This window comes from Halichoerus grypus, chromosome 8 (assembly GCF_964656455.1).
Source record: "Halichoerus grypus chromosome 8, mHalGry1.hap1.1, whole genome shotgun sequence".
Taxonomy (NCBI): Eukaryota; Metazoa; Chordata; class Mammalia; order Carnivora; family Phocidae; genus Halichoerus; species Halichoerus grypus.
This window is the reverse complement of record NC_135719.1, coordinates 41,948,524-41,975,731: the sequence shown is the minus strand read 5'-3', so window position 1 is coordinate 41,975,731 and position 27,208 is coordinate 41,948,524. Positions and strand designations below refer to the sequence as shown.

General features: G+C 55.7%; 1 protein-coding gene across 1 annotated transcript in view; it reads right to left on the bottom strand.

The window, feature by feature from the left end:
- Positions 1-26,995, bottom strand: part of HCN4 (hyperpolarization activated cyclic nucleotide gated potassium channel 4) — a 41,495-nt gene extending 14,500 nt beyond the window's left edge. The window contains exons 1-2 of the mRNA XM_036065820.2: positions 26,013-26,995; positions 2,233-2,656 (exon numbers count right to left, since the gene is read on the bottom strand). Coding sequence (XP_035921713.1) covers positions 2,233-2,656; positions 26,013-26,800 — 1,212 coding nt within the window. The 5' untranslated portion in view covers positions 26,801-26,995. The remainder of the gene's footprint in view (positions 1-2,232; positions 2,657-26,012) is intronic.
- Between the last annotated feature and the right edge of the window lie 213 nt (positions 26,996-27,208).

Below are 27,208 nucleotides of genomic sequence, written 5' to 3'. Positions count from 1 at the left end.
GGGTTGCAGCCAGTTAAGCATCTGACTCTTGGTTTTGGCTTAGGTCGTGATCTCAGGGTCATGAGATCAAGCCCCACATCAGGCTCTGCACTCAGCGTGGAGTCTGCTTGAGATTCTCCCTGAGAGGATTCTGCCCCTCCCGCTTGTGCTCTCTCTTTCTCTCAAATAAATAAATAAATCTTTCAGAAGAAAAAAAAGTATTTGAGAAAAGTAACCCCCCTCCCAGAGGTATAGAGGGTTACTCAGACAAATGACCGAGGAGGGGCATTTATCAAACCACTCACCAGGCTTCCTGCTAAGTGTCTTATAAACATCATCTTATATAAACATCATCTCACAACAATCCAGTGAGGATGATACCCACTCTGCAGATAAGAGACTGAGGCTCAGGGAGGCAAGGTGGCACCCAGGTCACAGAGCGAGGCAGTGTGGAGCCAGGATTTTAATTGGGATCTCACATGTATATCCTAGCTCAAGTCCCCGGGGCTTCCATTGCACCAGGCAGGGACCCCTCATTGTTGCGAGTCCAGAGAGCTAACTGGGCTCTGCTCCAGCTCCACCAGGGGCCTGCTGCCCACATGACCTTGGGCAAGTCATGGCCCCTCTTCTGTCAGCAGGAATAGCGCAAATTCTCCTAGGCAGAGAATTTCCGCCAGGGAGTGATGCTGCCGGGCTGGCGTAGGCACTTCTGCAGTGCAGGTCTTCATGATACCCCGACCTCAATCTGCCAGCGCCCTGACCATCAGCCGTGCGCGCCACTGCTGGGGCCCAGGCTGCCGCTGGGGTGGGGTGGGGGCTTGGTGTCCTGAGCATGGGAACTTCCATCCAACCAGCCAAGCAGAGGGGTCCTGGGGACCAGAAGACTGGCAGTGAGCCGTGGCAAGAAACGCGCCTCTGCAGAAGCTTCCCCGGGCTCCGGCCCGCTCTGGACCCCGAGGGGGGCGGCCTCACAGAGCACACCTACCCCCCACATTGGCACCTGCAGGCCAGCCTGCCTGCCACCGCGGCCGAAAGGCATAAGTTGGACAGTGGCAGACAGAGACAGAAGTGCTTGCACAGTCACCTGCCTTTTTCCGAACTGCAGCTCACAGTCCTCCTCTCTTCCTCCCACAGACGACAGCATTCAGCCCGTGGCTGAGTTAGGTTTGTTCAGAACAGTGTTGGCCCACCCAGTTCTTTTACAATTTTTTATTTAGTTTCTGGAGCCAGTGTTCTGCCCACAGCCCCTAGGATCCCTTTACAGTTCACACGCAAAACTCCAGGCTCCTCGGACGCTTTTCACTCCCTACGGCTAGCCCCTGGGGCTCTTTGTCAGAGACCCGCCCCAGGCTGCTGGAAGCTGCTTTGCCTGCTAGCCCTGAGGGCAGGGAGTGCCCTGAACTGGGGACTGCCATGCAAGGGGATATAAAAATTCCAACTCTTTGCCCGAGGTGTGAGGTACATTGTCCCCAGAGCTCCCCACGGCACTTTGCTTGGTGTCACCCTTATTTGGCTTCCTTCCTTCCATCCCCTGTCCCTCTTCCCCATTCCCTTACCATATTATTCCTGGAAACACTGCCCACCTCAGCCCCACTGGGGAAAAAAAGCTACTTTCATGCAAATCCTCACCTCAGGGTCTGCTCGGAAAGAACCCCCAGGACACCTGAGATAGTTGCCAACAAAATTGGCACAAAAACCCATATTTCTGCTTCTCATGATCAATCTGTAGATCTCGCAACCTGGGCCTATTCTCACTTGGCAACAAGTGGTTACAGTGGAGTAGAGGCAGACGGAAGATGTATTCTTCAGTTTTCCCCAGTCCACCACACTCCCTACTGCCTCCCACTGGCCCTTTTCACCCATTCACATTCCCTGCCTGGCCCCTCAAGGCTCATGAGTTTGCTTTCCAAACAATATAGTCCAGTGGTTAACAGTGCAGGCCCTCAGTCCAGGTTCACCAATTACTGATTCTGTGACCTCATATAAATCCCTTTATGTCTCTTGGTTTCCTTATGTAAAAAATGAGTATCGCAGTTGTTAAAGACTTACATGGGATACTGACTGTAAAGTGATTTTCATAGTTTCTAGCACCTAAGAAGTCAAGAAATTACTACCATTTGTCCTCTTGGAGAAGATGTGCCTGCTACCATCTGACAGCCCAAATCCAACAATCTGAGATTACCTGCTGGCCCCTCACTCCCCCTGTGGGGAAAAATACCCCTTCCCCCAAGAGGTTTGGGTCTGGCCACTCACCTCTTCCCACTGGTGAATATATCGAATGAGGCGGGAGAGACGCAAGAGGCGCAGGAGGCTGAGGATCTTGGTAAAGCGGACGATGCGCAAGGCCCGGGCGGTCTTGTAGACCTCTGAGTCAATGCGTGTCTCTACGATGAGGAAAATGTAGTCCACAGGGATAGAAGAGATGAAATCCACCACAAACCAGCTTTTGAGGTACTTCATCTTAATCCGCTGCGGGTCCAGGATGATCTCGGTGTTGTCCTCCACCACGATCCCTGTGCGGAAGTTGAGGACCAAGTCGATGAGGAAGAATGTGTCCGACACCACATTGAAGACGATCCAGGGTGTGGTGTTCTCATCCTTGAAGAAGGTGATGCCCACGGGAATGATGATTAGGTTTCCGACCATCAGCAGCAGCATGGTCAGGTCCCAGTAAAATCTGCCCAGAGACACAGGGGTCAGTCGCCAGGAGGACAGAGGGAATGAGTTACAGACTATGAGAGAAAACTCCAAGGGAGAGCAGGTGTGGAAGAGGGAAGTCTTGGGAGGTTCTGAGTCACTGCATGAGATAGGCACACGGGTACCATGGGCAAGATATGGAGATTGGCACCGAAAGGCTCTCTTTTCCCTAAGGATACCCTCTGCCTGTCCCTCTGTCTGCTCCCCAGTGACAAGCCTCCCACTCCCATTCCCACTCCCCAGCAGGAGTCAGGCTGAAATGCAAACCAAACATGATGTCCAGAGAGAAGTGTGAAGCTGTTTTAGCAGCAGGAGTAGTTCACCCCACAACACCCCAGGCTCAGGTCAAGCTGCTCCATCCTCCCTGAGGGTCAGCTATGGCCTGAGACAGGCTGGTGGGCAGACGTGCTACAGACTGTGACCAGAGAGCAGGGGAGGTCCAGACACACGGCGGGTACCTGGGTGGCAGGAGGCCTGGGATCCAGCCCCAGCTCTGTCACTGACATGCTATGTGATGTCAAGCAGGTTCCCTCCCTGCTCTGGGCCTCAGTTTCCTCACTGTGCAATAAGGGGTGGAGCCTAAACACTCCGTCCCATAATTGTGATCTGGCCCTCACCCACACTGGCTTTCTGGGGTCCCCCTTTAGTCTATCCCCTATAGTCAGAAAATGCCTGACCATTTCTCTCCCCCAGAGGTTTGCATTCTAACACAGGGTTGGGGAAGGACAGTGAAATCTTCAAGGGCAGGAAGTGTTAATGAGGGGATTTCAGACACTTGTGAGGTGTCACTCAATGCAATGGAGTGAGATCAGTGGGGGCTTACAGTATCATTTCTCCTAAGGTGTCAAAGCAACTGCAAGTGCTTCCTGAGGGAGGTGGGAAGGGCCCCTCAGGGTGAAGCCACCTGGCCTAGCAGGGGCTCCTCTGGAGTGTGCAAGACAGCACAGGCAGGCACAGACCCCATGTCTAGAAGGTATGACCAATCAATACCAGGGACCCTGCCTGAGTACCAGCCACCCCGGGGCTGGCCCCAAGATCTAAAACCTGCACTGCACAGCTATTTTCTTCTGCTATTAATTTCAACAGTTACACAATGACAGATAAAGGTATTAAGTCAGGCAGAAATAAGCATGTCCTCTCCCAAGAGAAATAACCTTTCAGCCATCTTTAATTCTTGACTGTAAGAAAGCTAGGAGGGAGGAAAGAGAAAAAGAGACAAGATTCCCTCGAGTCTTCAGAGGGTCTTGTTCCAAAACCAAAGTGTTCCTGCCAGAAAAGTTCCAGGTTTGAAAAATAAATATTACTTCACAGCAAATTGCCTTCTTTGTCAGATTCAAAATGGTGCTATGAGTCAAAGAGAACAGGATCTGCCTCACTGAAGGTGGATGAGACAGCTGTCCCACACCACACAACTCAGGGAAGGGCAGCTTCTGGAAGGGCAGCTTTGGACAGCTCCTTTGAAAGCCAAGCCATTCAGGGCCTCAAGACAGGACCTCAAGTCAGAGCCTCCCAGGCTAAAACCTTCTCATTCTCAGGCTGGTGCTAAGAGGTCAACTTCAGCTCCTTCCCTGCCCTACAACCCACCACCCTTTCTCCAACCCCTATCCCCCTATGCCGTCTGGGAGAACCCAACCTAAGACCCAAGAACCCACCCCAGCCATCACACCCACCACACAGAAGACAGCACATCTTGCTAATGACGTGTGAGCCCCAGGAGAATGGTTTCGGCTTCTATGGGATGTTCCTGAGCTGTGTACACTCTCTACGCAGCCTCATGCACATCATTCAAAGACAGCTGCAGACACACATTTGAAGCCACAAACAGGTATCCCCATTCACACAGAGTGTGCAAACACCCCTATATACACATGGTCACCATTCCCTTTCACTTCATCTCTTGGGGAAAACAAAACAAAACAAAACTGGCATTGAGAGGCTACTGAGGGCCCCATGGCCCTCTGTACATAAAGCTAATAATACACCCAGGCTAGAGGAGTTTCTAAAATTAACAGAGCGGGAGCAAGGCGGCTGGGAATGCTGACTTGGGCAGGCCTGCCACTCCAGCGGGTTTCTACACTTTCCCCAGCTCTAGTTCTCTCAATTACAGACCAAATTTGAGACAGTAATTAACAGGAGAATGTTTGCATTTAGTGGTCTTCATAAAACCAAATTACACGAGGCAAAAACAACCATTTCCTGGCATTCTGACTAATTATTTCAATCGTGAGTTTCCAGATGCTAAGGGATATTTCTGGTGCCTGATCCAGGCTGGGGTCGGAATGCTGGAGAATTCCTCCCCACAAACCACTATCCTGGAGCATCACAGAGCTACTCAAAAGGCAGCATAATATGGTGGGAAGAGAGGCTTTCAGAGCCAGCCATCCTGGGTTCAACTCTTGGTTCCATCATTTACTAGCAAGTCACTTAATCTCTCCATGCCTCAGTTTCCTTGTCTGTTCACTGAGAATAATAATGGTACCTAACTCAGAGTTATAACAATGACATGAATTGATATTTGCAAAATGCTCTGACTTATACCTATCTGTATTACTAAATGAGTCAGTAAGGAACTCAAGTCAACAAATTCATAGGAAAGAGACGAGGGAGGAAGATGAAATCTTCCAGGGAAGAGTCAAAGCAAAGCATCTACTGGGGCTGGGGGTGGAAGGGAGCTTATAATGGTTCTGGGAGAGTCCAGTGGTGAAGCCAAGGACCACAACATTCTGTGAACAGTCAGGCAACAGAACCAGTCTACCTTGGCAGACAGATGCTCTGACCTCAGGGAGCTCATGGTCCAGTCAGAATACAAGGCTTAGACAGAAGACAAGTTGGGCAATGATGGAAGAAACCGTCCCAGGCAGCAGCCCAGGCATGGCTCCTGGTGGCCCAGGAGGGTGAGGCCAGAAAGTGCTCCTGGAGGACCTGGGCTTTGGGAGCTGCCCTTGGCCTTGGAGACTACCTCCCCTTAGTTTTGCAAGCAGGTTGCACAGATTCCCAAAAGCAGGGCCAGTTGAGAGCGGGGAGAGAGAAGGGAAGGGGAGGCGTTCAGCACCACGGACAGCTCCTGGCGCCTGCCAGCCCCGTTCTGCTCGTCTGGCCAGGGGAAGTTGGCAATAGCCTCCCCACTGCATCTTCAGTTCCTGGGCCCTCTTCTCGCCAAGCCCAGTGATCAGAAGCATCTCAAATGATTCCTTAATGTCCTGGGCTTTTTTAGGGGGCTCCTTGGTGACTGAATTTATAAAGACTCCAAAACATTTCACATGTATCAAGCACTTAACTTTGTGTTTCCCATGCATTATTTCATTTAATCCTCACACCAGCACTGAGTTGGCTGCTACCATCTGTATTTTGCAGATGATGACACTGAGACTCAGAGAGAAGTATCTACCCAACATCACACAGCTGGTGAGGGACAGAACGAGATTCCGAGGGGCCTGGGGGGACTTGAGAGCCTGACTGCTTAGGATTTTAGGCACCTCAGTGGGATGCAGGGAGGGAGACCAGCCTTCCTGGCACCTCTGCGCACACGGGGAGGTAGCCTATCACAGCGGGTGTAGACAAGAGAGGAGAGAGAGATGGGGCCAGATGGTGACTACCCTTATAGTGGTGAGCACTGAATAATGTATAGAATGGTTGAATCACTATGAAATCGCACCTGAAAGTGATATAACATCGTATGTCACCTCTACTTCAATAATAAAATTTTAAAAAGAGAGAGAGAAGAGAGAGTTGTGAAGAGGTTTGGAGGGGACCCATCCTCCTGATGCCAGAGCCTTCTGGTGTACTTCCTGGGTGGGGGAAGTAGCACAACTTTCAAATATTAAAAGCATCCTGGTCATCCTGGTCAATCGGGCACAGTTGTGCTATCCTGTAAGAGGGGTCTGTGGAGGAGGGAACAGTAACATTTCCACAACCTCAAGCTGGATGCCCCATATTCCCCCAGCACCTCACTGCCCCTAGAATCATTCGTGGCTAGCTCCCACAATCCAGGGTATGCATCCGTGGTGGTGGGTGGCAGGCCCTGTCAGGGAAGCGAGGGACAGCCAGACTCAGACATGCTGGAGTTGGCACATGCCTGAATTAGAGGCCTTGTTCTCTCCAAAGCCAGATGACCCGCCCCTGTCCCAGTGTTCTCTAAGCTAAAGGGAAGACACCTCACCCCAGTTTTAGCCCCAGGACCCCTAGGCCTGTCCTCCCTTAATCCTGGACCTCTCTTCCTGCCTGGCCATCCAAGCAGGCAGGTGGCCTCTCAGCCAGTGGGCGTGGCCTACAGGGCAGCTTTGGAGGAGAAGGTCTCGTGTGCAGAAGAAACGGGGGATGGCAAAAAGCCAACCAGCCCTTTTACACGGACACCTGGAACATTCCATGGTTTGGTCTGATAGGAAGGTTATGGCTGAGGGAGCTCAAGGGAGCTGAGGAAAGAGAAGATAGGAGGCTCCTGACCCTGAACTCAGAGACTCAAGGACCAGACCAAGGGCACTCTCCTTCCCCAGAGGCTGAAGAGGAGTGAAGGGTAATAAAATGGGGGCAAGAGAAGTGGAAGTCAGAAGAGGGATGGCCTCCTTCAACCTTGTCTTGTCCACACACACCCATGCTTGCCTTTGAGCGCATATGCTCACACACACACACACACACACACACCATTAATACAGTTTTGTACACTCTCATCTATGCACTCCTGCTAATTTTTGCTCCCATACACACACGCATATTTTCTTGCACACCTGCTTGCACACATGTTGACACAAATGACATCCACTGGGAATCCTGCCAGCTGGAAGAGAGGGTCGGGTTTTGGCCCATTACATTTTTTTCCATCCTTTAGGATTCATCTGAAGTGCTACTTCTTCCAGGCCTCTCCAACCCCTCACGGATGGACCTGGGCCTGGCCTGAGCCCTGGGTTTGGACATCCCAGAACGCTGTGGCTCCCTGAAGGCAGGGGCCTTGTCCCAGACATGGCTGTGCTCCTGCCATGCTGAACTACAGGCCAGGGTCCTCACGATTCCTCCCAGGGGAGTGGCACAGCCAGGGCCTCATCATTTACCCCTTCCCTCTTTGTAGACACCTCTCCTAGCACCAGACCTACATTCCCACCTGCCACCCGGAGGGCCTGCTGGCTCCTACACCCAAGTCCAAGGCTGAACACAGCATCTTCCTCCTCAGAGCTGAATGGCACACTCAGCATTTCAACCACCTGGGCTCAAAACCTCAAAGCTATCGTCAGCTGCTTTCTCTTTCCTGCAGGCCCCACATGCAATGACAAGTCTTGTCTCCCATCTTTTTGTTTGTTTGTTTGTTTTAAGTAGGTTCCACACCCAGCGTGAAGCCCAGTGCAGGGCCCGAATTCATGACCCTAAAATCAAGACCTGAGTTGAGATCAAGAGTTGGGACACTTAACTGACTGAGTCACCCAGACACCCCTTGTCTAGCATCTTCTAGGATGGCTTCTGAATCTGTCCTTGACTGCTTTGTCCTAGATCAGTTCCTCACTGCTCCTCGCCTGGACCCTTGCCCCTGCTGCCTACCTGTCTCTAGCCCCCAAGTTCTTTCCTTCCAACTCACATGATCTCTGGGTTATCTTTCCAAATTTTATGATTTCATCACCCCTTGCTTGAGCCTTCTTGGCAGATTCCCCATGACTACAGAAGAAAGTTCAAGCTCCAAGGTCTGGCATCCCCTGCGCCCCACTTCCCTGTTCTCCCTCCTGCTTCCTTCACAGTAACCACTGGACACCCACCCCCTGGCTCTATCTCCGTCCACATTCTGGCTCCTCCTCCTGAGAATGGCCCCTGCCTCCTGAACCCCCATCTCGTGAATTCCCATCCCTCATCCAAGACCCATCCAAGACCTCCTCCCCCGGGAAGTTGGCCTAACCATGCTCTGTGTCTGGGAGTGGCTGTCTCATCCTGCCCTTCCGTCGGGCACCACCTAGCTCTCCTCTCAGGCTCCCACCAAGTCATGTAAACCAGGAACCCAGGAATCCTGGTGTCTGAGACAGCGATGGGAGTGGGGAGCTCCCCCTGGGTTCCCGAGCCAGCCCTTGGTTTTCCATGCCCAGCACAGACAACTGCCCCAGGTGACAGTGAAGACAATGAGACAAGAGGAGGATGGCAACCAATGTTTTTTGGACCCTTACTACATGCCAGGCACTGATCAGTGTACCTTATATGGATTATCTCATTTAATCCTCATAAAATCCCTGTGAGGGAGATACTATGATTGCGCCTATTTTACAGATGAGGAGACTGAGGCACAAGAAGCTGAGAAATTTGCTATATATGGTGGATCAAGAATTAAGCCCAAATAGCCTGCCCCCAGAGTCCTACTTTTCCCTTACGCAAGCTTCAGCTGAATCCTGAGGACGTCACTCTCCGAAACCCCAGGCACCTCTGAGTCGGGGGTGGGGTCAGCATCCCCCTGCCCCCCATGCTGGGGTCACTTCCTGTCTGTGCTAGGAAGGTTTACAGGATCCTTTGAGCATCCTGTCATTTTCTGGCCATCCTGCCAGCAGCCATCTGCCGCTGTTCCATCTCGGGGACCCTGATCGTGTTAGCACTTGGTTCACAGCCTTCCATTCCTCTCCAAACCCTGCCATCATCCTGGGAGACCTCCACTCTATGTATCAACCCCAAACATGCAGCCCCTCAGTGGCTTGGTGCCCTGACTCTACTGACGGCAGGCACATCATCACCCACTCCTGCAGCGGGGGAGGGACCATGTCACCCTCTGCAGTGGCTCCATCTCTCACCGCAACCTCCTTTCCCTCCAGCTCTCTTAGCCGGTCCTGCTGAGTCTATTCTGTAGTGTCTGTCCCAGGAACCTTGAGTCACAGAACCCTCTTGCCTCCTCCCCTCCCCTGAGACACAAGGGTCCAGCCCTTCTACCTCGCTCACCCGGTCCTTCTGGCACCCTCTTCACAAGATCACACCCTGGATCACGGCCACCATTCACCCTTTGCATGTTTCCTGGGGACTGTGCAAAAAATCCCACCACCTCAGACCCATTCTGCTAAATATGTAAGCGCCTTAGCTCCCGTGCCTCAATTTCCTCATCTGGGTTTCCATACTCAACTGGCGCTCACCCCCACCTGCCCCACCTTCCAGGAGACCCTTTCCCCACCAATTTTCTTCCAGCAGCCACTTCCAAGTATCTTCTCTCTCCTCAAAGCTCTAAAACCACTCTTCTACCCCACTCTCAGCAGATAACACCACCTTCTCGTTCACAGACAAAAGAGAAGCCACCAGAAGGTCCCCTTCCTCTTTCTGCCACCAGACTGCGACCCCTGCTTGCCTCTCCCTCACCCCTTCCCCCTCCTCCAGTCACAAAAGCATCAGCGACCCCTCCACCTGCCTCTTGATACAAGTCCCCTCTGCCTCCCCAGGGACCCTGACCCATAGGTTACCCCCTCTTGTATCTTCAGTCTCCCTCCCCAAGCATCATTTCCCATCAGCTCATTCTTTTAAGCTCCCTACATTTAAAAAATAAAATGAAACCATTCCCGAGTCCCGAATCCCTCTGCCTGATGTCTTCGCCCAGAGAGAAGCTTCCTGGGAGAGGCATCACGGTGCCGGCTCGCTCCACTTCCATTGCCTCTCCCCACACTCCTGCCGACCCCTCAGCAACTGCACAGTCCTCGGTGTGCTTTGTGGTCTGTTCCTGGCTGACCCTCAGCATCACCTGACACCACGGGCCACTCTGAGACCCTGGGTTTCCTCCCTTCTCTCTGCCTCTCTTTCCTTCCCCTGGAGGGGCTCCTCTTCCCCTGCGTGACCTTTAAGTGTGTTTGTTCTTTTGGGCCCTGGCCTCTTCTCTCTCTCCACACTCTCCCTGGGTGACCTCGCCAGCTGCCAAGGCCTCCATGATTCTGCTGGCTTTCAAACCAGACCTCTCTCAAACCAGAACACCCATGTGTTCACTTGCCGACTACACCTTTACACCTGGATGCCCCCGTCATTCTTGGCACGTCCAGATAACTAAACAGCTTCCTCCCAAATTCTTGTGCTCCCAGCACGGGTTCCTCCAGCCATCGAAATGCTCCATCTAGAAACCGGGGAGTTAGTCTCTATCTCCCTCACCTACCAACACCCAGCCAGCGGGACTGAGTCTCCTAGCACACCCCTCGGCCTACCCCGTGGCTTCCTAACTGAGCCCCTGGCCTTTCCAGGACCCTGCATACTTCAGGGGCCCACGTGGGCTCCGCATCCTCCCAGCAATCCACTCTCCACACTTTGCCAAGCCCAGAGTCCTTCTGTGTTCCCAGCTAAACCCAGTCCCATTGTCATCCCCAGGCCCTTCTGAATCTGGACTCTGCCTCCTTCCCACATCTTGTCACTCTTCCTCCCCACAACGCTCTGCTCCAGACGTACCAGCAGCTTTCCATGCCCAAAGGCACCACACTTCCTGTCCTCTGGGCTTGCCTACACACCAGCGTCTGCCTGGGACTCTCCTCACCATCCCTGCCCAGCCCAAGTCCCTCGTTTCAGAGGAGGCGTCGTTTCTTTGTATCCTAAGAAATCTGGTTAGGTGCCCCTTATATGCGTTGCCCTAGCATAGTATTTATCACACTATGATGAAATTGTGTGTTTGATTTGTGTGTTTATATCTTGTGGCCTACACGACTCTCTGAACTTGGCACTGGGCCTTTTACGTGGTGGGTCGTAATACATGTGTGAATGGGTGGGTGAATGAATGCATGCACACCTTAGGACGCGAAGCTGAGTGACAGGTGGCCCAGCAGAAGCCGTACGAAACAGCAGCTCACTGAGACCCACAAGCCTTGATGATCTGGGTGGAACGTGTCCTGTCCAAACCCCCAAGACCCCAAGACTCCCAGAAACATCCATCAGAGAGTGAAATGCTGAAACCCATGGTGGAAAATTCACAGAGAAGGAAGGGCAGAGCCCATGGAGGGGGGCGGTTGGGGGAAGGGGAGAGGAGTAGCCGAACAAGAGACAGGCCAGGAGAAGCATGGGGTTTGGGGTTTCTGACAGAGTGGGGTGACAGAGGGGACTGGGAGGGGGACACAGTGGCCTCAACCTAGGCATGACTGTTTCCACCCTGACTGGAACAGGCCCATGGTGGCCAAACACCCCCCTCCCCATTAGGGGCATGCCCTCTCAGTGGGGATTTTAAGGATTCTCCCTCCTCCTGAAATAGGAAGAGCACAGAGATCCAGGAGGTAGGGGTGGAGGAGGGGAGGAGGAAAGGGCAAGGGTAGGAAGGAGAGAGTCCCACCTTCTCCTAGAATCCCCCTGTGTTACCCCCACTTTGCAGACCCAGGATGAATCTTATGTCCTCAGCCCTGCCCTGTCCCCCCCAAGAGCAGAAATGATTGTTCTTCCTCTTCTGAGACATGAACACATAGCTGGGCTTGGGGCTGGGGAGTGAGGGGCTCAGGGGCCATTCCTAAAATTGTCTTATTGCTAAATGGATGGGTGGACTAAAGGCCGTTGCCAGGGGGGAAAAGACTGCCAAAAATAACAAGTAAGAAACTACCCTAAAAGGTTAACACTGATCATGGCTACGTGGTGGGATTATGAGTGATTTTGTTTGCTCCATCACACACCTTTCTAGATTTCCTACACTCTGTTCTACTTTTAAATTCTATATTTTCTTAAAAATGGGCAAATATTTCCTTTATAATCAAAAAACAAAATCTGCCTTTAGCCAATGACCAGTGCCCCGTGCTGGGAAGAGTCCCCTCACTCGAGTCAGAAGAGAGATACACACTGGGTCCTCGGGGCAACTCCTAGGCAGCCAGCATAAACATGCAGAACGCGTGTTAGCATGGCAGGGAGGTCAGGATGAGATTTTTTGGAGGAGGGCGGTGATAAAGGAGGGAGGGATGGCCTCAAATGCTGTCCCATTTGACAGGCAACAGAGACCACGTGCTTGCCCACAACACACACGAGCCTCCTTCCTTGTCTCCCTCCCTCCCAACCGTGAAACCTGGATCTTTGACCAATCCCTCCCTGCCCCCTCCCTGTCCAGGCTCCTGCTCAGTATTCTCTGGGGCAGAGCTGCTGCCAAGCCCTACACCGTCCCAGAGAAGCTGCTGGCTGCCTGGGAGCTGGATGGGGTCCTCCCCGCCTGTGCCCTGGGGCTGGCATTGTAGACTCTCCCTCCCCGTCAGGCCGGAACTCCACACAGAGCCAGGCTGGGCCCACAACTCTTGCATCTGAGGGCATAACCCCGCCATCCTCACCGCCCCCCTCTTCTGGCCCAACCTCCCTGACGTGGGGTCTCCCCCCAATAACAGATGAATTGCTCTCTTCCTCCCACCTGCCTCTGGCCACTAGGCTCTATTTTTAATCCACCTCAAACTCTGACTCAGAATCACAGGGCTCCCAGGTAGCCGCTCCCTCGTCTGCCTGGGGCTGCCTCCAGAAGATTCAGAGCCAAGGGCATCTAGTGCTTGGTTTATGGGTGGGTAGTTGGGATTTGGTTGTATTTTTATTTTTTTAAATTGTCTATGTGACTTAAGGAAGAAAATTTGGTTTTGGTTTTGAAGACCCAAGAAGATATGTTAAACTCCTGACACTCTGTGAAGTCCATCCCGGTCCTGGGCTGAGGCCCTAGCATTTCATCATACAATGAGGGCCGGTCTTGGCTATTCCCCAAGCAGAGGTGATCTTTCCATCATACAGCACAGTGCTCTGCACACAAATCACTCGGGGATTTTACCAAGACACAGACAGGGATTTACTAAGTGTGGCGTGGGGGCTGACATCTGCATTGCAAATAGGCTCCCTAGTGATAGTAAGGCTGCTGGTCCGGGGACCACATGGAGTAGCCAGGCTATAGCAGACAGGTAGGGAGTTTAGGCATTCCAGTGTCTAAACACCTGGCTGTGTGGCCTCGGACAGATCACTTAACCTCTCTGAACTTGTCTCCTCATGCACAAAATGAGAACATGAATCCCACCTCACAGGATTCTGGGAGAATTCAATGAGATATTTATAAGATGCTAGGCAGTGCAAATACTCAGTGTAGGCTGGCTGTTATCATCACCATTATTATTCTTGTGACCACTCAGATGCAGGTCCTGGCCTGAGGGCTCTGGGGATACTGACACGTGTGGACCGGTCTCACCACAAGGAGCTCTCAGCCTTAGGGACGGACAGACTCACCTCTACAGGGGAGCTGATGATCCAGACCAGTCTGGCTCTGCAGTGTGGGCTGGGGATAGCTGGAGGGGAAATTCAGCCAGGCTTGAGAATGTGGACAGAGAGGAAGAGGGAGCAGCACGGCCTGCTGGGTACGAAAGCCCCAGAGAGGAGGCGGCCCGAGTGTGTCCACGGGTCAGGAAGGTCAGTGTTGCGGTTACGGGAAGGAGGCCCAAGCTACACAGCAGGAGTCCTGCCCAGGGGCCTGAGAGTCTTGGGTTCTAGTTCCCTCTCCATCTCTACCCTGCTGTGTGCCCTGAACAAGTCCCTGCCCTCTCATAATCCTTTTCTCAGTTTCCCCATTGATAAGAGAGGCTGGAGCTGGACAAACTCTAAAGACACGCCAATTCCATGAATCTCTGCAGTGCGGAGGCTAAAGAGGCCAGCCAAGGGCAGCTGGCCAGATGGAAAGCTCGCTGAGAGAAGAGCACAAACCGTGGAGAACTCTGGCCCCCCATTCCCCCACCCAATACTGGTCTGAAGAGAAGTCGGGGGCATCCTGAACGCCAGACTGAGTAGTCCGGACTCTTCTGGGGCCCTGGGGAGCCACGAAGGTTGCAGAGGAAGAGAGATCCTCGGGGAAGGGATTGTGACGGCACAACTGAGCACGGGCCCGGCCATAAGGAACACCAAGATATCAACCCATTGCTTCTCTGAAGGGCCGAGACTTCCTCAGGAGACTTTAAGCCTGTGCACGCACAGATACGTTAATGTAAGAGTGAGTGTGCACACACACACACACACGCGCGTGCACGCACACACACACACAGGCACACATACCCCAACGTGTATAGCAGGGGCCATCTGCTCTATAGCGCCCCGAGATGCCAGGCTGCTGTGTTCCCTCAGGCTAGTGGCCTAACCTCTCTGAGCTTCACCCAGCCCACAAGACTACCTGGGGAGAAACGGGGAGGCGCCGAGCAGCTGGGGCACTTGCCCGCCCGGCTTCCAGGCAGCAAAGGCTCAAGCACAGCTGCCTGCACTCAGGAGACCGCAACGAAAATAGCATTCGGCTGAGGAGCAGCACGGAGGGAAGCAACCTCAGGGGAACTTAGGTAGGAGAGCTCACCTGCTCCCGAAGGAGGGGGCACCGGGGTAAGGGCGAAACCCGCTGGACTTAGGGCGGAGGTGAGGACGACGCCGCTGGAGGGCCGCCCCAGAGAAGCTAGCTAAATATTCACTCTGGGAGGGTCTACGTGGCCCCCTTCTTGTTGGGATCAGGGTTCCCTGGAGGGGCCTGGGCTCTTGACACCACAAGCCAGGTGGGACTCTGCTCCCTTCCGTCTAGGAAAACACCATCTGACAAGGATGCGGAGCAAGGACTGTGGTCCCTGGGGTCCCACCAGCCCCGGAGTTTTATGATTTCTGATTGCTAACACAAGAAAAGGTAATGACTCCCTGGAGAGAAGCTTATCACAAATGGGCTTGGATGGCAGGCTGGGGAGCGAGCATCTCACCCCCAGGCTCTGGGGAGCCCCGAGGGGCTGAGGCAGACGAGGTGCGGTCAGAAAGCTGCAGACCATTAGCGTGGGGAGGGCCTTAGAGGTGCCCAGCTCACTGGCTCCTCAGGTGACAGAAGCAGAATCAATCTGGGTGCTCCCCCAAATCATACCCACCCGGGGGGCCACACTGGGAGGCCCAGGCGTCCGTAATCGCAAAAAGCTCCCAGGTGACTCCGCAGCCGGCCAATTCCAGCTTCGGGGTCTTGGGGTCTTGCTAAAACCCAGGCCCTCTCTGGAAGCACTGTCCACTTTCAGATGAGGAAAGCAAGGCACAGGGAGGGGAGGTTTCGTTCCGGTTCTCACAGCTGGATGGGGCAGAGCTGAGCATCCACTGACCTCTCATTCACCACGGGCCCCCTCGGCTCTGTCCGCAGAAGCTGTGGAGCAACACAGCGGGATGATGACTCCTCAGAGCCTCTGGGACAGGATGAACAGCTTGCCGCATTTCCTTCCCCTGCCAATTCCAAAGCCCATGGTGCTGCTGGCCTGCCCCCCAGGACTCCTCCAGGTGCAGCTGTCTAGTATGACCCGTACTCTCCCTGGATCCTCACCTCTGAACTCTTCTGGGGCCAGGTCTGAGCTGTCCCCCAGGAGAGATGGCTGGGAGAAGGGGGTTGGGGTCCTTTGCCCAGCGAACAAAAAAAAGAAAGCCTGATGATCCCACGGGGGCCATGATCTCATGCAGGGGGAGCAGACCAGATACCACACAACAAGCTGGGGAGCCTCTACCCTGTCCCCCGGCACAAAGGACCGGCAGAGCCTCCGCAGAAAGAGACCCGCGCGTGTCAGGAATTCCCACTGCCCCAGGAGCACAGGGGCTGCACAACTCCAGGATCAGGCCTGGATGGGCCTCTGGGAGGGAGGGAGGGAGGGAGGGAGGGAGGGAGGTTCTCATCAGCTCCACTCATCAGCGGAGCTGTCCCTGCCCTGCTGGCTCAATTTGTACTAATGGGGTCAGGATTACTGGTTCAATACCTATTTGGGCAATTAGCTTTGCTCTCTTCTCAGCCTCAGACTGGGCCCTGACCCTGGACACTGAGACAGGAAAGGACTTTGCTGAGGTCATACAGCGGAACAGGAGGAGGGTCAGGAGGGCAAACTCGGCGTGGGAGGGGTGGGCAGTTACAAGCTAGGAAAGCTCAGGAGGAGAGAACCCAGGGTGGGCCGGCCCCGATGCTGCACAGACGGGCCCCAGCTGCAGCGTCTCCCCTGCTGGACCGTGTTTCTTCTAGAAGGTGCTGATGGCCCTGATGAGGCTTCTGGGTCTTTCCTGTCCCTGCAGAAGGGAAAAGCGCCCTGTATCCTCTGACGGACAATAGGTGGGAGAAGCCGGCTTTGGCGATGAGTGGCTGGGGACTCGCGTTAATCATTGACAGGGGCTGCTCCAGCCTACGACAGGGAACTGCAGGGTAATTACTTCTGGCCTCCAGGCCACACACTCAGTGACATTAATGCGGCGGCCACACCTGCCTTCTGGGCGTAGTACAGCAAGAGAAGGGGGCTGTCTCAGAGGTTGGGCAGCTGGGGCCAGGGCCAGGAGAGCTCCCTGAGCCACAAGGACCCAGGGGGAGAGGCCAGAGAGACACGCACACACATGCAAATATATGCACACATACTCAGCATCAGGGTCAAGACCCAGGGCAGTGGGGAAACAGTCCTCAGGGGAGAAGCACAGAGCTTAATAAGTACAGGTCCAAAGAGGCAGATTTTGAGTAACCTGCCCTTAGTGCCTACCAACACCCACCCCAGCCCCTTAGCTCCATCTCCCAGAAACCTACTTCCAAGAAAGTGTGCAGAATGGTTCTCTCTTTCCTTCAAATCCAGCTCAGATCTGCTTCCTCCAGGAAGCCTTCCCTGACCATCAATCCGTACTGATCTACCCTAAGGAGGAGCTGAAATCCTATTCTCTTCTTTGCCGGGTGGGTAGTGACCCCCATCCTCCATAACGGGTGACAACAGTCTTGGAATGGAGCATCTGATCTCTGAGGGGGCATGACCCACCACCCCCTTAAGCTTGCCCCTCCCCAGGCCCAGAAGACTATTAGCCAGCCCCATGTTATGTATTAATTTCTGAAAGCCTCGTTCACGCAGACATAACACGTCCACCCACACGGATAAATGCTTAGACAGACACAAAATCATCAGCAGCCAATTATCAGGCCCCCGCAGCTGCCAGGAGCAGACCCGGAGGCCCCGCGGCTGACTCCGCAGTTTGAGGAGCTGGGAGTGCGGTGGGGTGTGGGGAGTCCCTCCATCAAGCCGGCACACATCCCTGCCCAGCCCCAAGCACCGCTGTGCAGGAGCCACGAGCTGGCTGCCTGGCTGGGAAGACAGACACCAGCCCCAAACAACCAGAGAGCAGAGCAGGGCACGGAGCCATCACGTGGGAGATTTGGTGGCTTCAGCGTGGAAGGCAGTGGAACCGTTGTTTATTTATAATTTGTACTTGCCCTCCCAGAGAGGCCCAGAGGCAGCTGGCTCAGATGCTAAGAGGTGTAGGAGCTCAGGGAGCTTAGAGAAAGGGAGGGCTTCTTACAGGGGAGGGCCCCAGGTGGGGTGGGCCACATGCCCACCTTGCCCCAAGGCCTGGGGCCTCTGGGAGGCACTGGGGTTGGTTCTGAGGCTTTGTTCAAGGACTCCAGTTCCTGACCCCAGACCAAGGCCTTATCTTGGTCTCAGGTTGAACCTGGATCCTGGCCACAGCGTGGGCCTAGACTGTGGCCTCAGAGAGAGACCTGACCTTGATCACACCCTGAGCCCCGACCCTGGACACACAGTCCTGAACCAGGACTCCACTTCCTCACTTCTCTGAAGGAGGGAATGGATAAACCACGTGACCTCCTATTTCTCTGGTGGAGAGAACACGGATTCCATTGGCTACCTGTCCCCTTCCCCTAGGAACCCTAATCATATCCAGGTGCATCAACCATATCCAGGCATCTGGATATGGTTCCAGAATCCCAGAATCCTCCATGCCAGTCAGGATCCTGATCTGGCATCGCCAGGAGCAGAGCAACCCCAGAGTTGGGGGGGGGGAGGTTAGGGCAAGCATGTCCCAGGCTCCAGACACTGCATTTTCAGATACGGAAAGACTCCCTTCTCACTGGGTCAGCTTAAATTAAGAAGGGACTCAGAAAATACCTATCACCGCAAAATTCAGGCATGGAGCTGGGGCAACCGGAAAAAGGTCCAGTGGCCGAGCGCCTGGGTGGCTCAGTCGGTTAAGCATCTGCCTGCAGCTCAGGTGGTGGAGCCCCACGTCAGGCTCCCTGCTCAGCGAGGAGTCTGCTTCTCCCTCTCCCCCTCCTCATATTCTCTCTCTCATGTTCTCTCAAATACAAAATCTTAAAAAAAAAAAAAAAAAAGCCAAAATGCTCCAGTGACAAGACCATTCAGGACCTCTGGTTGGGGTCTAGGGATAGACTGTGGAATGTTGAGGTCTTTGCAGCCAGATGTTACATAACCCACTGGGTTCTGATTTCATCTCTGACATGGACTTACTCTGTGACCTTGGGCCAGTGGCTCCCCCTTTCTGGTCCTCTGCTCCCCTTTGATAAAATGAAGGTTTTAGGCCAGGGGTTTGCTAAGGCCGATGAAACCTCCCATGCCGGCTCAGCCCCATCACCCCACAGCCCTCCGCACTGATAATGTGTGGTCAAACATTATCTGCAATGTTTTCATTCTCAGGAGAATGTTTGTAATTTTACTTTTTAAAGCTAACAAAAAAGAAGGAGGAGGAGACAAAAAGGAACAAGAATGTGTTTAGAATCCTCGAGACAAGGTTCTGGTACTTCATCGCTGCATGATTTAGGGCAAATCTTTTTCTTTATCCCATCAGAGACTCAGTTTCTTTATCTGTAAACTGGGGATAACAGAACCTATTGTTCAGGCCACCATGTAGAGTAAATAAAATATGAGATATAAAGCTTCTAGCAGTTTGGTACCTGTTATAGATGGTTCATAAATGGTGGTTACTGACCTGGGAATCCAGTCTAGTCTGGATTCTAATCCTGGCTCTAGTCTCTGCTGGGTTGAATCGAGGGTTGTAAACTCAGAAGCCTTACAAAGGTCATCAGCTCGGGGGCGGGGGGGGGGGGGCATGAATGATGTGGCTGGGTATGGGATGTTAGGGACAGTGGGCAACCGGAGAGCAAACGCCAAATGAAACGGGGCAGCCTCTAGTCTGCTCCAGCTGCCTGCTATGGTGTGGGAACGTGGGGCCAGAGCTGCCAGAGTTTCCAATTTTTCAGAGGAAGCCCGAAAGCCAAATTTTTATGTCACATCTTTCCATTTTAAAACACTGTCTCAGATTTGTTATGACACACTGCTGCCTAAACAGAACACATCTGGGTGCTGTATTTGGTCCATGGGGTGCTGCTTAGCAACTTCTGATCTAAGTACTGCTGTCTCATCTTGAGCACCCTTGGTGACAGGGAGCACACCCTTGCTTTGTGCTGCTTCCACCCCGATTCTGGGCAGGTGCTGATGATGAAGAGTGTCTTTGAGTGGCCTCCTAGGCTTTGGAATCACCGATTTCCAGGGCCCTGGCAGTGCTTTCTCAGTAAAGCTTGGCTGGCAGAGAACATCCTCTCCAAAGCCAAGACAATGCCCTTGCCCTCCCCACGGCCCGCTCTGGCGGGGAAACGTGGATTCTTCAATATCCCCTGGGCCCAAGCAGGACCGCCTGGCCGGCCTTAGTAGCCCTTCTATTAATTAGCAACTGGCAGTCACAGCTTTGTAAGAGTCCTTGAGCCAAGGGGTGTTTGTGCTGGAGCTGGTTGCCTCCTTGGATATGGGACATGCCCCTCCTCACTGCCTGGGCCAGCTGGGACTGCACCTTCTACTCTGGGCAAATTCCCCCAGGATGGCCAGTGTTGTGACAAAGGGCCACTCGGGCTGCTATGACACTGTCAGCTCTGTCATCTGTATGTGGCCTGCTGCCTTCCAGGGTGGGAGGGGCAGAGAGAAGTGACAGGTAAGTCCAGCCCATGGGGGAGGCTGCTAGGCATGGTGTGGGGCAGCGGAGGGGGCACTGAGGTCCAGACAACCACCCCCCCTCACCCAACAACCTCAAAGCACCAAAGCAGCTCCTTTTACTGGATGTCTCTTCCTCTTTGCAGGCAGCCACTGTCAGGGCCACCTCACACCCACTCTCCTGCCCTGACACCTCTGGACTCTCTGGCTGACATCTGTTCCTTCCCAGAAACCCCCCTGCAGCCCGGCGGTCGCTGCACTCCCTGACCCTGCCCCTCCAGCCGGGCCCACCGCTCTGGCCCTTTGAATGGGAGAGAAGCCGCCCAAGCAATGGGACAAGACAGTTCGTAAGGGCCCTCCGGCTGTGTGGCCTCCCTCTGCTCACCCCACCCCATCGGCCAGCATCCAGGGCTAGCAGGGTCCAAGCCGCAGTGCAAGAGGGGAGGAAGGCTGTGAATCCAACACCCGCAAGCATTCAGCTGACCTCTGTGGCGAAGGGTTGCTCAACCCGGTTCACAGAAGTCGCCCTGCTGCACTCAGTGCTAGAGGCCCACAGGAGAAGACAGAGTCTCTGCCCTCAGGGAACTCAGTCAGGGAGCCCGGGCTAAGCAGAGAACATACACATGATCTGAACCCCAGCCCTCCGAGCTCGGCTCTGCGCTGGGCCCCGGCAGCATCACTTGGGCCCCTTTCAGAAATGCAGAATCTCAGACCCCGCCCCTAATTCTGACCTGATGAGTCAGAATCTGTAGTTTCACAGGATCCCCAGGCGAGTTGGATGACATGACAATGTGAGAAGCACTGCATTCAAACAAACCCACAGCTCCATCCAAATGCCCTGAGGTGGTCAGGCCGGGGACAGATGGATGATGGTGGGTGGCCGTGTGGCCCGAGAGGGCATCCCAGAAGACCCAGGGGCCCGAAAGCAGGGGAGAGGAGGGCAGATGGACAGGCAGACAGACAGGCAGACAGCCCAGCGCTGTGGGAGGCAGGCCACCTGACAGCCCAAAGCCTCACAGCTCACAGCAGCTAAGGGAACAAACAGGGGCAGGGCTGGGCAGGGGAGCAGCCCCCAGCCTCGTCACGTAGCAGTCACACCATGGGGAACTGAAGCCTTGCCACGGGGAGAACCTGGAGCCCCGGCTCCCCACCCCGGCCACACAAGGGGCCCGGCCCCACGGGGCTTCTGCGCACCCCGCATCCCGGGAGCACCTCAGCCCTGAGCCGGGTGCTGGCCTTTGCCCCCAGCCCAGTCTTATCAGGATGAACACGTCCTCATCACTGGAGAATCCTGCTGCCCCTGTGCCAGCTAACAGCACTGCCCGGGCAGCTCACCTTGGAATTCCCCTCTGCACCAAGGTGCCCTTCCCCCTCCCCTGGCGCCGCAAGGCCTGCAGCTCTTTTCAGCCTGGCTTTCTACACTACAACAGATAGAGTGAGTGCCCATATTCCTGAGAGCAGAAGGAGCATTCTCGGGCAATGGCCTCCAGGAAGCCCCCCCTCGCACCAACCCAGAGCCGGGCTGCTCCCTCCTTCCTCCTCACCACCTCCTATGCAAACAGTCCGGCCCCTGGTTGAAGGGGAGAAGCTGGGTGTGGGACTGAGGAAACAGAAAAGTAGTCCCCAGACTGCCTCCTTCTGCATCTGACTCTGCTCCATTTTCATGCCCATCCTGCCAGCAAAGGGAGGCCCTGGCCTCAGGTTACAGACGGCCCCAGGGAGCATGAGCTCTAAGAGGCTAGCACCTGCCCCTGCCAGGCCAGGCACTCTCTTCTGGGATGGTCTAGATAGAGTGGGGTTCACAACCTACATGGTCTTCAACTTAGGGAGTCCACAGACCCCAGAAATTGAGTGTCCTATTGTGTCTGGATATACGTGCCTCTTTCTTGATAGACACTCTATAGTTTCCTGCAGGTTCTCACTTAGGTCCCTGACACAGGTTCAGAACCACTGGCCTGAGCCAAGGACAGAGGCCCATGTGGTCCACCCAGGACTACGGGAAGGAGGCAGAGAGAGTGGGGGCGGCGTGGCTCCCAGCAGCATCACTGGTCTCTGACAGTGTGCTGGAGCTGCTTACCTCCACAGGGTGACCACAGGTGTACAGGTCTGACGTGGGCAACAGGATTCCCATTGTCCTAGGTGGGAAAACTGAGGCTCAGAGAAAGCTCATAACCCGAGCAGACAGGGCTGGGCAAGTGATGTGAGGGGGGCAGTGGCAGTGCCAGGGGCCGGGGGCCCGCACCAGAAGCCAGGGTGAGGTCACCCTTGGGACTTATCAGGCCCCTGGTCCAGGTTCCATGATTTCAGAGTCCAGCGGTTTCTGTCCCAAGGAAAAGACCCTTTAGGGCACTTCTTCCCTTCCCTTCTTCACAGCTTCAAAAGGCTCAGGCTAGGGGACGGAAGAGCAGAGGGATGAGAAGGACCAAGCTTCTGTCTGCCTCCACTTTCAAGGCCAAGCTAGAGTTTGGGGCACAGGACTGCCCCATCACTGACATCCCACATGGGGACTTCCCTGCCAGCCCCCACGTCCGCCCACACAGCTCCAAGACACCTGCTCAGACAGACACCTAAGCAGACACACATCCAGGCAGAGCCCCTGAGCCTGACACTTGAAAGCCTGACAGGCTTCTGGGAACACAACCAGGTACAGTTCACTCGGGTCCCCGCTCCTTTCCTCTCTCTTTGGAAAAACACTATGTTTTATTTGTTCCGGGTTCCCGCTGCCAAGCTGGGCTCCCAGGACATGGCTCATGTGGAAGGAAGGACCCATCCGGGACCCAAGAGCCCAAACAGCCTTGGGCAGGAGCCCGGGGACCACTGCCCTGAGGGGCTGGCTGTGTGTCCTGGCCTCTTCCCTTACCAAACCTTAAATATAAATTTTAAAAGGCAACTGGGAAGTGGGAGGGGCGGGCAGGGGGGGCAGACAAGCCTGTAGAGCTTGGAGGAGCCATGCGATAGCTGGGGCCTTGGTGAGGAGAAGGGCAAGCAGCCCAGAAAAGCCTCTTATTAGCCATGGCCCACGTTCTGCAGGTCCCTCGGAGTGGAGTCCACTCAGCCCTCAGAAAAGGCACCCAACCTTCCCCCCGCAGGAACGGGAGATGCCAGAAGCAGCCCATGACAGTGAGCCCTGAACTCCAAACCGCAAACTCAATCTATCATGGTTTGCTGGCGATTCTTTATTAAACCAATTCTGCTGGATCAATGCTTCCTGCCCGTCAAAATGATGAATAAATCCTCAACTGGCCTGAGCAATGCTTGCAGAAGCTCTTGTGAGGCTGAGCTGGGCAGTGGGGAAGGGCTCCATGCAGAGGCCCATTGACCAGTGGCTGAAACTCAGCTTGGGGTGTTGGTGGGGGTGAGGCCAGTTTGAGTAGTGGGTTTCCTAAGCTTAGAAACTCAGCCAGGCCCTCGCCTCTTTGACCTTGTGCAGATGAGACCAGCTGTTTTGGCCTAGAGGTATGACCACTGCCCCTCCAGACACACACAGATGGTCTTTCTTGGATTTCTTTCCTTACACTCCACCCAGCCCCAGAGATGTGTGCTTCCAGCTACCTGTCTCTGCAGCTTGTGGTACAAACACAGATTCAAAGCCCAGTCTGACCCTTATCCTGTTGCCCATTTATCAATGCTGCTGCATACACCCCTCCTGATCCCCGCCCGCCGCCAACCCCCCCCAGCCCCCGCCATGTCCCGGGCAGCCTGCAGTTAGTGATAGAGTCTGCAGCAGGGGGACTGCAAACAGACATGCCAAGATGGGCAGAGGAAGATCGGGAAGGCGGGGGGGTTCCCATTTATGCAATCAACCCAGTCCGAACCCTTCACCATCCAGGGTAAGGGGGGACTGGGAAGGCAAGGCCCAGTTCCCAGAAGGTGCTCGATCCAAGCCTGTTGTCTGTGGAGGCCCGGCACGCTTGGGGTTAGCCCCTCGCACCCCCCACATCCCACGCAATGGGGTTGGCGAGGAGAACCCTGACCAGAGGCTCTCCGACGATGAAGACAGCGGGGAGACGAGCAAGGGAAGGGAGGGCCCCTCGACGCTCTCAAGCGGCGGATACTGGTACAGCCTACCTGCTTCCACCTCCAGGGAGTTCCGAGGGAGGAGGAGAAGCCCAGGACACCGAGAGCGTGCAGAGAGACAACTGCTGCCCATTCCTTCCTAGCTCAGGCTGGGAGCCCTAAGGCCTAACACTGACCAGAGGGGAGGAACCTGGTCCTGGGCAGCAGCCACAGTTCCTGATGGGAGGGTCCCACATTTGCTCACACAACTTGAAGACTATGCTTGTCTGTTTAGCCTGTGGCTTCCCACACTCTCTGGAATGGGAACCCTCGATATTAGGGTTACGAAGAGCAGTCCCTCGAAAAAAGGAAAGGTGGGGTGGGGGGGCTCTTGTCACCACTATTTTAAGCCATCGAGTGTTGCCTGACTGGTCACTCCCAGCACGAGAAATCTCTCTCATTGGATGGAAAATGGCTTTGCTCTCATTACAAACCTAGCTTCCCTGGAGTTTGCAAAGAGGGCTCTGGGTTGGCAAAATGCTCATTTATATTGGCAGGCTAGCAGGGTAGGCAGGGAAAGGAGCTAAATAGGGGGCAGGGCTGAGAGAGAGAGAGAGAGAGAGAGAGAATGAATTAGACCCAGCTTTAGAGGGTGAATGTTTTTCAGACCCTCACTTCAGTTCTGTGTATCAGGAAAACTCAGGGGGGTGCTGGGGGGGCCCCAAGACCTTGACTGGGATGGGGGGCATCCCTTATTTCAACTTCAGAGGCAATCACCGATCTCCTGTTTTGCAGATACCCCCACAGGCCCCGAGTGGTATCCGCTCCTCAGTGGCATCTGACTCAGGTGATGGGGGAGGGGGCAGGGTCCCTCTCCCTGACTGGCAGTCACACCATTTGTTTGCAGACCCGGGACTGACCAGGGAGAGTCCTAGTAGCTACTGGAGCTTGGGTCTCTGGGGTGAGAAGGGGCCACTGGATAAGCTTGGGGTCACAGGACAGCCGCTCATCAGTCAGGACACCAGGCATCTTCCCTGACCACTGTGAGCAAGGTCATCCTGTCCTGCCGGTCTGGATGCCAGGTGCCCAGGGTGCCTGCTCCTGGCCCCCCAGCTTGCCATGAGGGTCTGGATCCAGGGATAAGGTGGGCATGGAGGGCTTTTATCCTGGACCTCAGTCCTCCGGAGGCCCAGCTCTCCCTCCCCAGCTGCAGCTTCCCAGGGCACCAGAAGGAGATGCTAATGCTTGGGGTCAGTGCCCAAGGAGCTGGCACCTCTGCCAAGAGGTCTGTCTCCCTTCATGGCCCTGCTCGTGAGGCGGAATGACCTGGAACTGCCTCTAGGATGGCCACCCTGACTCTGCAGCCCAGCACAGGGAGGTGGGATGTGTGGCTTAAAGTGGCAGAGCCTACTCCTGGCTGCCTGCAGGGCTAGGCCAGGCTCAGAACACCTTTTCAGCCGCCCTCCAATGTGGCCCAGACCCCAAGAGGGCGAGGACTGGAGCCTGCAACACAGAAGAAAGTTCCCAGCGCGGTGCAGGAGGAGATCTGGGGGTGTCTTGGTGCCTAGAGGCGCCCCACTTCTCTCGGAGCTCCCCGCGCGAGGAAGGAAAGTTAACTCCGGCTGAGAGGCAGGGCTGAGAGAGGAAGCATGCCTGCGACCGCTCAGGGAACCCAGAGGATCGCGTCGGCCTCCCTACCTGAAGTCGCTGTAGGGGTGGATAATCCAAAATCCGGCCGACTTCACCCTCTCCTGCTCGCGCTCCACGGCTTTCTGGCTGCCAAACATCCTCAGGGAGAATTTGTTGACCCCGGGCTGGAGCATTGCTCCGAACTGACGCTGCATGAAGCCGGCCTGGCCCAGGCGCACCTCGGCCTCGGGGAGGATCTGGTCGCCGGCGGCCGCGCCTCCCTCCACTTTGATAGCGGTGTCCACCGAGGGCTGCTCGCAGGAGGCGGAGGCCGGCTGCGGCGGCTGCTGGGGCGGCGGCGGCGAGGCTGCGGGCTGAGCCGAGGCGCCGGGGCGCTCTGGCTCGGCCGCCAGGCCCGGGGGCGTCCTGTCCTCGCCGGGGGACGCGTCGCCCTCGGCGATGAGCCGCCGCTCCTCCGCGGAGTCATGCAGGTGCCCGTGACTGCTGCCGCCCCCCGCTCCGGCGCCGCCGCCGCCGCCCCGGCTGCCCAGCGAGGCCAGGCTCCCGCGGAAGCGCCTGCAGTCGCCGTTGGTGCTGGACTTGCCCGCGCCGCGGGCCGGCCCCTCGCCGTCCGCCGCCCCGAGGGCCGCGCCCCGGGGCTCCGTGCCGCCCGCGGCCGCCGAGGGTGAGGGCGAGGGCAGCGGCCGCAGCCGGATGCTCCTGCGGCTGGGGTCCTGGCGGCCCCCAGCCCCCTCCTCCTCGGCGTCCTCTTCCTCGTCCATGATCCACGCCTTGGCCCCCACCTGCTGCGGAAGGCTGTAGAGCCGCTTGCGCATGGACGGCGGCAGCTTGTCCATGGCGCCAGGGGCCGGGGCCCGGCCGGGGCAGGGGCGCGGGTGCGGCGCCGCCGACCGGCTCCAGGTCCGCCCGCCAGTCACTCCGCCCGCGGGGACGCGTCTTTCGCCGCCGGCTACGGGCCGCCTCAGGCGCCCATGCTTGGGCAGGCTGGGTGCCGCGGGGAGGCTCCCAGTCCGGCTCCGGGTCCCCGGGCTCGCCGCGCTGCGCCTCCTCCCGGGCCGGGCTGGGCGCGGGGACCCCGCGCTCCCTCCCTCTCTCCCTCCCGCGTTCGGGGGCGCGGCGCGCGGCCCGGCTCCAGGCGCCCCGCCCCCGCGGGGAACAATGGGCGCGGGTAGAAGCGGCGCTGCGGCCGCGGAGCTCGGAGAACCGCTCTGGAGCGCACAGCGCACGACCCGCGCGCCTCCCGG